This window comes from Musca autumnalis, unplaced genomic scaffold (genome assembly GCF_047663935.1).
Source record: "Musca autumnalis isolate F117 unplaced genomic scaffold, ASM4766393v1 scaffold_2, whole genome shotgun sequence".
Lineage (NCBI taxonomy): Eukaryota > Metazoa > Arthropoda > Insecta > Diptera > Muscidae > Musca > Musca autumnalis.
Genome location: NW_027411755.1, coordinates 154,353,376 through 154,367,096, shown reverse-complemented (window position 1 = coordinate 154,367,096; position 13,721 = coordinate 154,353,376). Strand labels below are relative to the sequence as shown.

At 35.3% G+C, this 13,721-nt stretch overlaps 1 protein-coding gene across 12 annotated transcripts in view; it reads left to right on the top strand.

Annotated features, from left to right (window-relative positions):
* The window catches only part of Slob (Slowpoke binding protein), a 531,959-nt gene that overhangs the window by 241,245 nt on the left and 276,993 nt on the right, over positions 1-13,721 (top strand). For all 12 annotated transcript variants that reach the window (XM_073969636.1, XM_073969624.1, XM_073969623.1 and 9 more), the window contains exon 3: positions 2,074-2,172. In XM_073969636.1, coding sequence (XP_073825737.1) covers positions 2,125-2,172 — 48 coding nt within the window. In that variant the 5' untranslated portion in view covers positions 2,074-2,124. The remainder of the gene's footprint in view (positions 1-2,073; positions 2,173-13,721) is intronic.

The window sequence follows — 13,721 nt, the reverse complement described above, 5'->3', positions numbered from 1 at the left end:
AGAGAACGGTACCTCCCGATTTCCGGTATTTTGAAGGTTGTGACGTCAATATCCCACCAAAAGATTGAACTTTGTTTTTAAGTCTTCAATGGGGTTATAAAATGTTCCAGAAAAGAATTATCAGTATAGATCCACTTCTTCCTATATCCCCCATAGAAGCGTACCTCTTGATTTTAGGTATTTTGAAGGTTTCAGGCACATACTCTTACCTAAATATCGGAAACTTGGTATTTAGTATTCTTTGAATCTAAAAACTTTACGCCAGACATTTGTCGGTATAGATCGACATTTTGGTATAGTCCACATAGAACGGTACCTCCTAAATTTCGGTAGTTTGAAGGTTAGCGTCATTGTTTTACCGAAATTGCTAAAATTTAGTATGAAGAATCATAAACCAAAGGAAACTAATTGTTCCATTTTACTTCAATACTACTCGTGGTTGAGGGTATAACAATTTCTGCCAGGCCGAAATTAACACCGTTCTTACTTGTTTGGTATAGGCTCCACATAACGGTACCTCCCGATTTTCGGTATTTTGAGGATGTTAACTAAAAATTTTAACCGAACTAGCTGTAATTTGACATTTGAGGTTCTTAGGGGTCACAGCACTTCTTCACCGAAAACTGTCAACATAGGTCCATGTTTAGATATACCCCCCATATAGCGGTGCCTTCAGATTTTTAGGTATTTGAGGGTCGTACCCGTAATTTGCAGTTACAAAGCTTTTCCATGAAAATTGTCAAGCTTGTCATGGTCCACACATTGATATAGCCCTATAGGAGATACCTTCGACCTGGTTGAACACATTTTTTAGATTAGATTAGATAATGTAGGCATTTGGTATATCCGTTGTCGAAAATTTTTTTGCACCTAAAAGTTAGGACAGAAAAGGAAACTAATTATTCAATTTTAATTAAGAATGGTTTATGATGGAGGGTGTAAAATGTTAGGCTCAGCCAAACTTAATGACTTTTAACTTGTTTGTATTTTAATGGTTTGTTTATTGGTGATTGACCTTTTTAAATAGTTAGAACATATGGAAAACTCAAAACCACTAATGTTTTGATGAAAAAACTAAAATTTTTAACTTTGACCTGAATTCCTATGCAATACTAGACCTAATTCGAATGTTTTTAATTCATCGGAAAGTCGTTCAAAAGTTACAGAGTTTTGACCAGGAAAAAACGATTCTGAACCACTGTGCGCCATGTATTTAGCTCCATAAGCCAAAGTGCACTTTTGGCTACCACTTCCTGCATTACGAGAACCAGTGGGCAAAGGTCAAGTAGCATATTAGGGTAGCCTGCATAATGCTCTTCATGACACCAGTGATTAGTAATGGTGCCACTCTTTGGACGTTGTTAGTTAACGAAGACACGTTGCCATACTAATGGCATTCCACCACACCACAGAGCCATAGGCAAGGATTGGGCTTACCATGGACTTGTAAATCAAGTCGGTGACCTTTGGTCTCAGTCTCCAGCTTTTGCAAATGGAGATCTTGCAGAAATATAGAGCTATTAGACATCTCTTGACACGTTCCTGGACATTCCTTTGCCACAGTAGTAAGTGGTCCAGAATGATGCCGATATACTTGGCTTCTAAAGATAGGTCAAGGGTAACTTCATCCAGCATTGGTATACAACATGAATTGGTGTCAATGTTGGGCGAGTCACAAACATCTAGGCCACACCACAACAATTCCATATCTTCCACAAAGAATCTTTGATTACATCTCCAAATACTAAAACAAAGTCCTTCAATAAATCATGACATTTAATTTCCTTTGTGCCTGCATATTTTGTGCAGCCATAAAATGAAAACCTATTAAGGACCTAAAGAAAGAAATGTTCTATTTGTTCGTTTCTTTTGTCAAACGATAATGAAAACGAATTCAATTGTAATAATAATTTATGACTGCCTGAGAAAAACTTTTTGACATCAGCATATTTTTAAAATTTCACAAAAAGAACGAACGGACAAAAAAGATGCAGGCATTTTGCATACCTATTTTCAATTGTTTGTCCATGTGTCTTAATCAACTTTTCTCTTCTTTTTCTTTTCACTTTACAGAAGAATTGTGACTGTAGCATTTGGTAGAAACAGCCAACAACCTGTAGTGCCATGCAAGTGGATCTAAGGAAGCATACCGCTGAAACACATTTCTGGATTGTAAGTATTCTTTATAATTTTCGTTTTTTTCTTATTTTTAACATCTTCCGGTCTCTGTATTTTTTTCTTGTCTCAGAGCCAAAAAGTTGAAAATGTGTACATTTGGAATGAGGTTATGATGATGATGCTACTGCTGGTTGGTAGGCCATTAAATAAACTTTCAACACTTAATTCATTCAAAAGTTTATAAATTTGTAGTAAACCACAATATGACAGATTTGCTATTTCACGGTTGCGATGATGATGCGGGAGCGGTTGGTAGTGGTGGTTAGCACTTGCTGGCCGTGTATTTTGAATACAATAAATATTGAAAAGGACATGGTGTTGAATATTTTTAAACAAGAACAACAACGAAATCACAATATAACCTTTATAAAAGACAAAGGCAGACAGGCAGATACACACACAACCACAAAGTCATTCAATTGGAAATTGAAAAAACGAAAACGGCAACAACAAACATTTTTATTGGCACTCATCCAACCACAAAACAATGCGGGTTTGATTAGAAACAAAAAAATCTAAAATTCGATATGAAAGAATTTATTTTCATGGTGGTTTCCATTCACCACCCACCCACCAAAAAAAAACCATAGAAATGTATGTGGATGTTCGTATGGGTGGTGGCGATTTATTTCAACGCTAGGCATAATTTCAAATCGAAATGAAATCAAAAGAACAATTTATTGCAACGTTTTTGCTTTTGCAAACTTTTTGGCTAAGCATTTTTTCATGTGTCTGGTTTCCAATTGGCCAGAAAATTAACGGCTAAGGTTATCCGTCAATTTAAAAAAAAAAAAACAGTAAGGAAAGGATCAAAGTCGGCCGGGACCGACTATATTATACCCCACACAACTGTAAATATGTAAAATATATATGGGACATATATAGGCAATGTTTTTGACAGTTTAACATAGTTTTATAACTCTCGAATTGTGGTTGTATATTATACAAATTACATGCTTTTGGATAAAATGAAATGTTTTTTTTTATTTAATGTTGTCTTATTAGGACGAAGGTCGTTATTTATGAACGTTTTTAATTAATTGAAATTATCGAGCTAACATGACATAAGGAGTATGTACGAGTATTGAAAAAGTGAATTCTAGCGAGGTCCCACACACCCAACCAATATGCTACGATCATTTTGCTGATGGTTTAATTCAGCTCATGAGGCATATCAGATGTGTATGGCTAGAAGACAAAGGCTGAGTTTGATAACTTCTATTTGTGTGTGTGGGACTTCGCTAGAATTCACTTTTTCATTACAAACTCCTTAGGTCATGTCATCGCGATTAATTCATTTAATTAAAAACGATCATAAATAATGACCTTCGTCCTAATAAGGCAACATTAAATAAAAATTCACAGCAGAGCCCGGCTGCTTGGGTTGAGGTTTGAACCTGGGTCCCCTTCAACAAACAGATAATGTTGGCGAGGTCTTAATGTTCTAACCAACTATGTGATACCCTACACCATTACCCCGTATGCATAAGCGTTTTACGGTTAACAATTTTAAGGGAGATACTGAACCAAGATAATTACAACACTCTCGAAATCAAAGTATTTTCATAAATATAAATCGATTATTCCAAAGTTATGTCCTATAGAAAACTCAAAGAACTGGGTCAATAACATCGGCATAATCTTAATTAAATTAAAGATGAATGTCCTCTGAAAACTATGAATAATAAACGTGTTGCACGAAATTTAAAGTCTTGGTGTTGCATGTTTAATGTTTTCTTCGACTTCATCAAATGTAAAGCAATTGTATTACAAACCCTGTAATGAGCAACGTCTAATCGGCTTTTAATTGACAGTAAAAAGGCGATCAATCTACTTGGTATCAGTTTAAATCTTTGCTGGTCTTCTCGATTAGCAGGTTGCATGTTTCGACTACACAAAATAGAAGCAGAGATATTTGTCATTAAGCGTCAAAATATTAGAATTGAGATAGTTTGGCGCCTGTTGGAATAGCTCGGATATTTTACCATCAATACCAACACATTTGGTATTGATTTAGAACTCAGACTGTCTACTATGTTTAGCAGAATGTGTTCAACGGAAGCGAAGATATCCGCCATGGAAATACAATTCCATAAATTCAAAATTGGGACACCTGAGTGTCTTTTTCTATATCTCTGGTATTTGGCCACCTTTAGGAACGCAATTTGGATCAATTTAAAGCACAGTATGTCTTCTTTAATACTGGTCACATTTGTTGAAATGACCCAAAGCTGGGATATTCGTCACAACAATTCAAATCAAAAAATTTAAATTTGACCACCTACGTCAACCCACTTTGCATTATTGTAAAGATGAGATTATCTACTTTCATCACCAGGCTTTTCTTTAGGAAGTCCCTCAACCATAACTGTGATATTCGTGATTACAATTCGAATATCAAGAATGAAAAATTGGTTTGGATTAGAGACTTTTGCAATATACCCCTACTAGAAGCGGAGATATTCGCATAAGAATAAAACCTTGATTTTTCCCCGAATAAGTTTTTTGCTCATTCCGACCACTGAATGTCACTGAATGACTTAAAATTGCGACCTGTAGCAAGACCAGGGTTTCGGAGTCGGAGTCGAGCAATTTTGCTGGAGTCGGAGTCGGAGTCTGAGTCGAAAAAAATAACTCGACTCCGACTCCGGGCAATTTTTTCTCCATTATAGAAACGTAACACTAAATTCGGCACACCAAATTTTTCCAAAAAAACTTATTTATTTGAAAAGAAATCCATAAGAAAACATATAAGTGAACGGTAATTAGAGGACGATTCACAGGATATTTACTATCCTTTGAGGTCTAGACTTTTTCAACTGTATTTGGATTAAAAAAGGCATGTGGACAATATTTTTTGTCCAATTGATCCTTTAATTTTTTACGTCTTCTATATAAGTCCTACAAGTCTCCTGTCAGAAGACCTACTGGTCTTCTCGCTAAGGTCTACTGTTTTTTTTTTCATCTTGTCTTTTGTGAGAAATGATCCTTGTCTTCTATAAAAAGACCTGTTGGACTCCGTCGAAAGGCATTGTGGTCTCTTCGGATATCCTACTGACTACACTGTGACACCAAATGGAAGTCAAGGGCTAGGGGTGAAAAATTCCCTTCGGGAATGAAAGCCAATATTGAGTATTATATTTCTGAGTTTTGACGTAATGATTTTTTTGATTGGCCCACAATAACGCCTGAAAAAAATGCTTTATAGCTCTGTTTGACGATATTGTTTCATCATTTTGAGATGACATGTTTTCAGTTAAATATAATGAGGAATCTTTCTGTAGAATATTTTGACCTTATAGCTAGCTCAGTTCCTTCCATGTCCGTTCTGTTCTTGCACTGAAAAAGAAAAACAAGACCGGATTTTCTACATGAAAAAAATCTACAAAAATGTTTCTCCGAGAATATGTAGGTTCCGAAAAATCGATATTGTCACGCTTTCATTGTCCTTTATCAGTTTTACCCGTTCCTTTCTCAAAAAAATTCGTATGTTTATGCATTTCGGTACATTTCGTATAAGTTATTACATATGTATAAAATACGGATGGTTATAATGATTATGATTTTTTTACAACCTGATATTCCTGTATTATATTTTGGAGAGCTTTTACATAAGATTAGATAAAATCTTTATTATAAGATGATTCCATAAAAATCTAGAAAATCTTCGATCGAGTTTGTTTTTAAATTTTTTGCCCGTTTTATGATCAAAAACGTCAGTTTTTTTTAAACCAAAAAAATAAATTTTGACTTTTTCTGTCCACTATGTCAGTAGAATCTAAAACTTGTTACAAAATGGATCGATATGGGACCTTGAAAAGCCCGCAAAATATATGACAAACGGTTTATTAGTTTTCGAGCTAGAGTTGGCACCACAAACTGCTTTTACAAAAACAGGTTTTCGTAGACGGCGATTTGTCAAAAAACTTCGCATATATTTTTCAACAAAAAAATCAGAAATTATATTAAGTTATACTCTTTCAAATTAAGTAAAAATCTACCAAAAAATGTTTCATAGTTTCGTAAGTTTCACGAAAAATGGCTTTTCAACTGGGGGTCGTAATTAAGGCTCTAGAAGCAGTGTAAAATTTTGGCTTACATCCATTTTAAAACCTGGTCAGGAATTGCTTATAATTTTGACGGCATGCAGTTTTGACCTTTTCCCACATTTTGAAGGCGTAAGATTTTTGCACGGGGAAGTTTCTTCCAGAATATACTCGGGAAAAAGGTAAAACTGACAAAACTTTCTAAGTTGTATTTTGTTGCTATTTTTCAATATAAGAAACAATATAAATATGAATGTTACTTCATATTTATGTTCTGTAGTTGAGTATAAATGAACATTATAAACAATATGTTACGAAAAACAAACGGATTAGCCTATATGGGCCCAAGTATAACAACAAGTGTTATAGGAATTTACCCTCGGAGTCGACTCGGAGTCGGAGCCGGAGTCGTAAAAGAAATTGGCAAGGAGTCGAAGTCGGAGTCGAGCCAAAAATACCTCGACTCCGAAACCCTGAGCAAGACTCAGCTCGTTGAAACATTCATTTTGGTATATATAATAGGCCGGGCGATTTGAAAATATGCATGGCCCCTTCGCGTTTCTTATTCCTGGGATTGAACTGAGCAAAAAAGTCCGCTAAACCATTGGTATACGGTGAAAATCGAGCCTCACGATTTTGACTTTAAGTTTTTTGTCTACGTTTTTTGGACATTTTGGCATATAATAGCCAAACCATTGAGATTTTCGATCAAACACAAATACAAAAATTGTAGCCAATGCAATAATTAAGAACTCTCTAATACATCGCGAAAGCATTGGAACGCTCCTTCTGGCAGTTTTGGCCTTAAGAAAGTGCAAACTTTTCGAAAAATGTCGATAAATGACACTGTGCTACAAAAGTTGACCAGAAAAATACTCAAGTGTTCTGATGCAAAATTATATCGTGTTGGGATTCATGGACAACGACAATGCCTTTAGTTCGTTTGGGTCACTACGTTTTATTTTTTTATAAAGGTAAAAGTAGTGAAAATCTGGGTTTCTTACATTTTCAAATTTAAACGGACATAACTTCTTTTTTCACAACGGATTTCTAGTGATCCTTCTTCCTTTTAAAGGGGTGAATAATATCTTTCGAACAAGTTATTATTTGTTTAAATCGGTTAACAAATGGCTAAGTTATAGTGGTTTAAGTCTGAAAAATCCCACAAAAAACCTATAATTGAATTTCTCATAATTTTGAAAATAAATATTGAACAAAACAATAAAACTTATATTTTCGAAAATTATGAGAAATTCAGTTATACTTTTTTGTGGGGTTTTTCAGACTTAAACCACTATAACTTGGCCATTTGTTAACCGATTTAAACAAATAATAACTTGTTATTAAAGATATTATTTACACCTTTAAAAGGAAGAAGGATCACTAGAAATCCGTTGTGAAAAAAAGAAGTTATGTCCGTTTAAATTTGAAAATGTAAGAAACCCAGATTTTCACTACTTTTACCGTTATAAAAAAATAAAACGTAGTGACCCAAACGAACTAAAGGCATTGTCGTTGTCCATGGATCCCAACACGATATAATTTTGCATCAGAACACTTGAGTATTTTTCTGGTCAACTTTTGTAGCACAGTGTCATTTATCGACATTTTTCGAAAAGTTTGCACTTTCTCAAGGCCAAAACTGCATGAAGGAGCGTTCCAATGCTTTCGCGATGTATTAGAGATTTCTTAACTACTGTCTTGGCTACAATTTTTGTATTTGTGTTGTTGAGAATGTCTCCGCTTCTAGTAGGGATACCAAAAACAAAGCCTACCAATGAAAGAACAGAATATCACCTTTACAATGATGCGATGTCGTAAGTGGTCAAACAACAGAGATATTGTTAAAGTGGCTAATCCAACCCAATATTTCATTTTTGCTATTCGAATTATAATGTCGAATATCACAGTTATGGTTGAGGGACTTCCTAAAGAAAAGCCTGGTAATGGAAGTAGAAAATCTCATCATTACAATGATGCAAAGTGGGTTGACGTAGGTGGTCAAACAACGGAGATATCCCAATAGTCGCGAATGCATCCCATTTTTAAAAATTTTGATTTGAATTGTAATGACGAATATCCCAGCTTTGATTGGGGTCATTTCAACAAATGTGACCAAAGTTAAAGAAGACAAGAGAAAGACACTCAGGTGTCCCAATTTCTAGTTTGTGGAATTCTATTTGTAACAATGTAATTACCGCACAGGTCACAATTTTGATCGGATCGTCACGAAATTTTGTGGGTTGTTGGGTGTCCCAGAGAGGAAGAATCCTATTTATTTTGGTGACGGTCGGATATCTTATCCGAATATCTCTACTTCCAGAAGGGGTATTCCAAAAGCACCGACTGCCTATGAAAAAAGAGAATAGCACCTTTACAGTGATGCAAATCAGTTTGGAATTGCCCCTCAAACAACGGACATATCGCAAAAGTCGGTAATACATCACATTTTTCCATTTTTATACCCTCAGCCTTTAGGCTAAAGAGGGTATTTACACTTTGATACGACCAAAAATGTGCCTCATAGAAATAATGGTTTTAGACCCCAAGTATGTTTGTACGATATCCGTTTCAGACAATTTTGAGTAGATCTAGCAATGTCCGTCCGTCTGTCTGTCTGTCGGTCTGTCTGGCTGGTGCGCACGATAACTCTCGAACGGATCAATCGATTCGGTTCAAATTTTGGGTATCGAAATATTTTGTCCAGATTCGATTTAAGTTCGAAGATGGGCGATATAGGTCCACTCCTTCAGGTACCTCCCCCACAAATGTTCAAAAATTGTCGCAAAACTTGTGCGCACGATAACTCTTGTAGGGAATAACCGATTTGGTCCATACTTTGCACATCGTGTAATTTCTACCAAACTTAGATGAGGTTCTAATATGGACTCAATCGGTCCACTCCTTCGGGTACCTCCCACACAACATTTCGGAAAAGTTCAGTTTAGGACCTGGTCTCGAATCGCTTTGATTTTTGTTTACGCAAGTTGTATTCGCTGTCCTCTATACGACGCTGTAAGTTTCATTAGGGGCAAGTCCATACTTCTTGAGGAAATAGCCTGAAAGTTACAAAAAACCTTCTGACACCGTGTGTAGTGGTTAGAGCGCAAGATTACTCTCGAACGGATCAACCGATTCGGTCCAAAATTTGGCTTTCGTATTATTTTGTCCAAACTTAGTTCAAGTTCAACGATGGATTATATCGGTCCACTCCTTCCGGTACCTCCCCCACAAAAGTTCGAAAATGTTCGGAAAATTTGTGCGTACGATAACTCTTGAAAGAAGTAAACGATTTGGTCCATACTTTGCACATTATGAAATTTCTACCAGACTTAGATGAGGTTCCAGTATGGACTCAATCGGTAAACTCCTTCGAGTACCTCCCACACAAAATTTCCGAAAAGTTCAGTTTAGCACCTGCTCTCGAATCGCTTGGGTTTTGTTGTAACATCTTGTATTCACTGTCCCCTATACGAAGGTACAAGTTTCCTCAGGGGCAAGTCCATACTTCCTGAAAAAATAGTCTGAAAGTTGAAAAACAAACCCTATGACACCATGTTTATGGGTGGAAGCGCAAGATAATTCTCGAACGGAAATGACGATTCCGGCCAAAATTTGGCCTTCGTAATATTGTTTCCCAACTTAGTTTAAGTTCGTAGATAAGCCATATCGGTCCACTCCTTCAGGTACCTACCCCACAAAAGTTCAAAAATATTCGGAAAAATTGTGCGCACGATAACTCTTGATGGGAGTGACCGATTTGGTCCATACTTTACACATTCTCATAATATCTACCAGATATAGATCAGGTTCGAATGTGGATTATATTTGCCCACTCCATCCCGTACATTCCACACACAATTTTGGATAAGTTCACTTTAAGACCTGCTATTGAATCACATTGATTTTTGTTGAAGCAACTTACATTTTCTGCCTCAATTACGATGGTAAAAGTTGTTTCAGGGGCAAGTCCAAACTTCTTGAGAAAACAGCCCGAAGGGTGTAAAAACCGCCTATGGCACACCCATGGTCTATGTCGGTCCATTCCTTTAAGTACCTTTTCCGCAACATTTTTGAACTTTAATCCTAATCAACATTTTTGTCGGTTCATACGACCAAAATTTTGAAACCCCCTAAATACATAAGTTTTTTGTGAAAAAAGCGTTTCAATTTGCACAGGCTGAGGGTATATCTCTGTCGGCAAAGCCGACTGATACTTTTTTACTTGTTAGATTTGAATTGTAATGACGAATATCCCAGCATACGTTGGACGCATTTCAACAATAGTGAACGGTATTAAAGAAGACATTCTGAACTTTAAATTGATCCCAATTGCCTACCAAAAGTGGTCAAATACTAGAGATATCGAACACGGCGCTCAAGTATCCCAATTTCCAATTTATGGAACTGTATTTCCATGGCGGATATCTCCGCTTCTGTTGAACATATTCTGTTGAACATAGCAGACAGTCTAAGTTTTAAATCAATACCAAATGTGTTGGTGTTGATGGTACAAATCCGAGCTATTCCAACAGGCGGCAAACTATCTCAATTTTAATATTTTGACCCTTAATGACAAATATCTCTGCTTCTATTTGGTGTATTCGAAACATGTAACCTGCTAATCAAGAAGACCAGCAAAGTATTAAATTAGTACCAAGTAGATTAATCGCCTTTTTATTGTCAATAAAAACCGATTAGACGTTGCTCATTACAGGGTTTATAATGCAATTGCTTTACATTGGATGAAGTCGAAGAAAACATTAAACATGCAACACCAAGACTTGAAATTTCGTGCAACACTTTTATTACTCATAGTTTTCAGAGGACATTCATAATTAAGATTATGCCGATTTCACTTTTTCAATACAAAATCCTTAGGTCTTGTTTTCTCGATTAATTCAATTAATTAAAAATGTTTTTAAACTTGGCAAAAATATTGTTCTTAAAAGTTAATTTGCGTGGAAGATGTGGCTATATTTATATTAAAAAATGGCTTAAAATAGGTTGAGGCCAACGTGTCTTTTTTTTTTTTTTTTTGTTTTCTCTAGATTTGTGATTAAACCACACTTTTCACGATTTTCCTGTAAAAGTAAAATCCAACTAAATAACGATCATCCCACCAAGGTATAACTTTTCATAATTTGATCTGCGTCTACCGTTAAATGATGCTTATATTTTGAAGCCCGATTTTAAGTTTTTTATACACTCAGCATTTATGCTAACGAGGGTATATCACGAATATTGTCAATTATTTAATATTCCATTTCAGAAAAAAGGATAATTTTTTTTCGCGCTACATCAACGATTTTTGATATGTGTGTTAAGAAAAAAATTCCCACAACGAATCTGGTCGCGAGCCAATTTTTGGTTGTTGCGGACAAAAGTTATGGCGCTTTTATTTCGTTTTTAAGAAAGAAAATATTATAAAAACGCTAATTATTTTAATGAGCACCATTGTTACAAAAAAGTTATCTCGAAGTGACTCCAGCGAGTAGATAGCAAAATGTTACACAGAATTCGCGGAATGTACATTAAATTGATAAATTATTGAGTATAAGTCAACTTTTTCAAAATTAAGGCCCATTTATTGGTCATAAAATTACATAAAAATTAGTTGTGGATCAAAATTTCCCGGCGAATCAAATGAGACTACAATCGTACAGATTGGTGTTATAGTTTTGATGTTACAGCCAAAATAAGCACATATTTTCGTCAAAAAAGAATTTTTTGTTTGAAAAAATATTTTTTCACATGCATTATGTAGTAGAAAATATTGAAAAAATCTATAGGAATACTTCCTTCATTTTGCTTAAATCTCCCAATAAAATAGACGGATGTTGCTTTATTGACATTCATATTAAAGGTTTCCTATTAGGGAAGGTAATTGGGTTGATGAGGATATATCTCAAAGCTTCTGAAATGGAAATAGAGGTCAAATAACCTATTTTAATTTATATGCATTTTAAAATACGTGTAAATCGCGTAATTATCAAAATCATTTTGTCCACATGTGATTTTCATGTACAGCAAGATCATACCTTTTAATTTAAATATATTTTTCGAAATTTACATTAGAGGCTAAGATGTAGCATTGGCTGCACCCTAGCATGAAAAAACCTATAAAATATCGCTAATTTGCGCAAAGTGCATACAATTTTTGTCCGCATCCGATTTCAGTGTTCACCATGAAAATCTATATCGATATATATCTAATTCAAGGCGATCAATCAACAACCGTGGATGTAGCATCACACACTATTTTTTGAGATAAAACGAATGTAGCTCCCTTTTTAGTGAAGTTTTCAAATCTCTGTTTCCGCTAAAACGAAGATGCTGTTCTAGTTGTTTCATTGCAGTGGAAACGAACCGTAGAAAACGCGATAAAATACGCGATATTTCCAAAAATAATTTTAGAAGCTTTTATTACTTTGGAATTTCTTGTAACTCGCGTTTTACTAGATGGATTTTCACGGGGAATGATTTATTGGATCAGGAACGTAAAAAACTAAAATGTGCAACCAAGTACGAAGAAATCGTATGACAATTGTTAAAATTAGGCCCGAAAAATATGATTTTTAGAAAAATGTTTGCACAAAATTTTCGCATTTGGATGCAGATTTCTATGAAGCTATGCAGACTACATTCACAATATTCGTATCAAATAACTCAGATTCGAAAGTATCACAATCCTATATATGGTTTTTATAAAAACATGTTTGCGGAATGAAATTAGAAGAAAATTTCAAAAAACGCTGTAAATCTGGCTTCAAAATGTCAGCATCATTTAATGGTAGAAGCAGACGAAATTTTGAAAAGTAATACATTAGTGAGATGATCCCTGTTTAGTTTGCTTCTGCTTTTACTTTGACATGAAACTCGAGGGAAGTGTGGTTTACTCACAAATCGAGAGATAACAAAAAAAGACATGGTGGCTTCAACCCATTTTCACCAATTTTTTAACATAAATATAGCCACAGCTTCCACGCAAATTATCTTTTAAAGCCAATATTTTTTGCCACGTCCAAAAACTTTTCTTTTTATCCAAAAGTATTTAATTTGTACAATATACAGTCACGAGTCGCATGTTGTAAAAGGGTAAACCTTGGCTTCAGCTATGTTAAATTTTCAAAAATATTGGTGATATACACTTTCATACCGGCAAAATGTGCCTCATCGAAATAATGGTTTTAGACCCCAAGTATGTTCGGACGAAATGTGTTTCAGACAATTTGGAGTTGATTTAGCCATGTCCGTCCGTCCGTCTGTCTGTCTGGCTGGTGCGCACGATAACTCTCGAACGGAGCAACCGATTCGGTTCAAAATTTTGCTTTCGTAATATTTTGCTCAAACTTAGTTTAAGTTCGAAGATGGGTTATATCGGTCCACTCCTTCTGGTACCTCCCCCACAAAAGTTCGAAAATGTTCGGAAAATTTGTGCGCACGATAACTCTTGAAGGGAGTAACCGATTTGGCCCACACTTTGTACATCGTGAA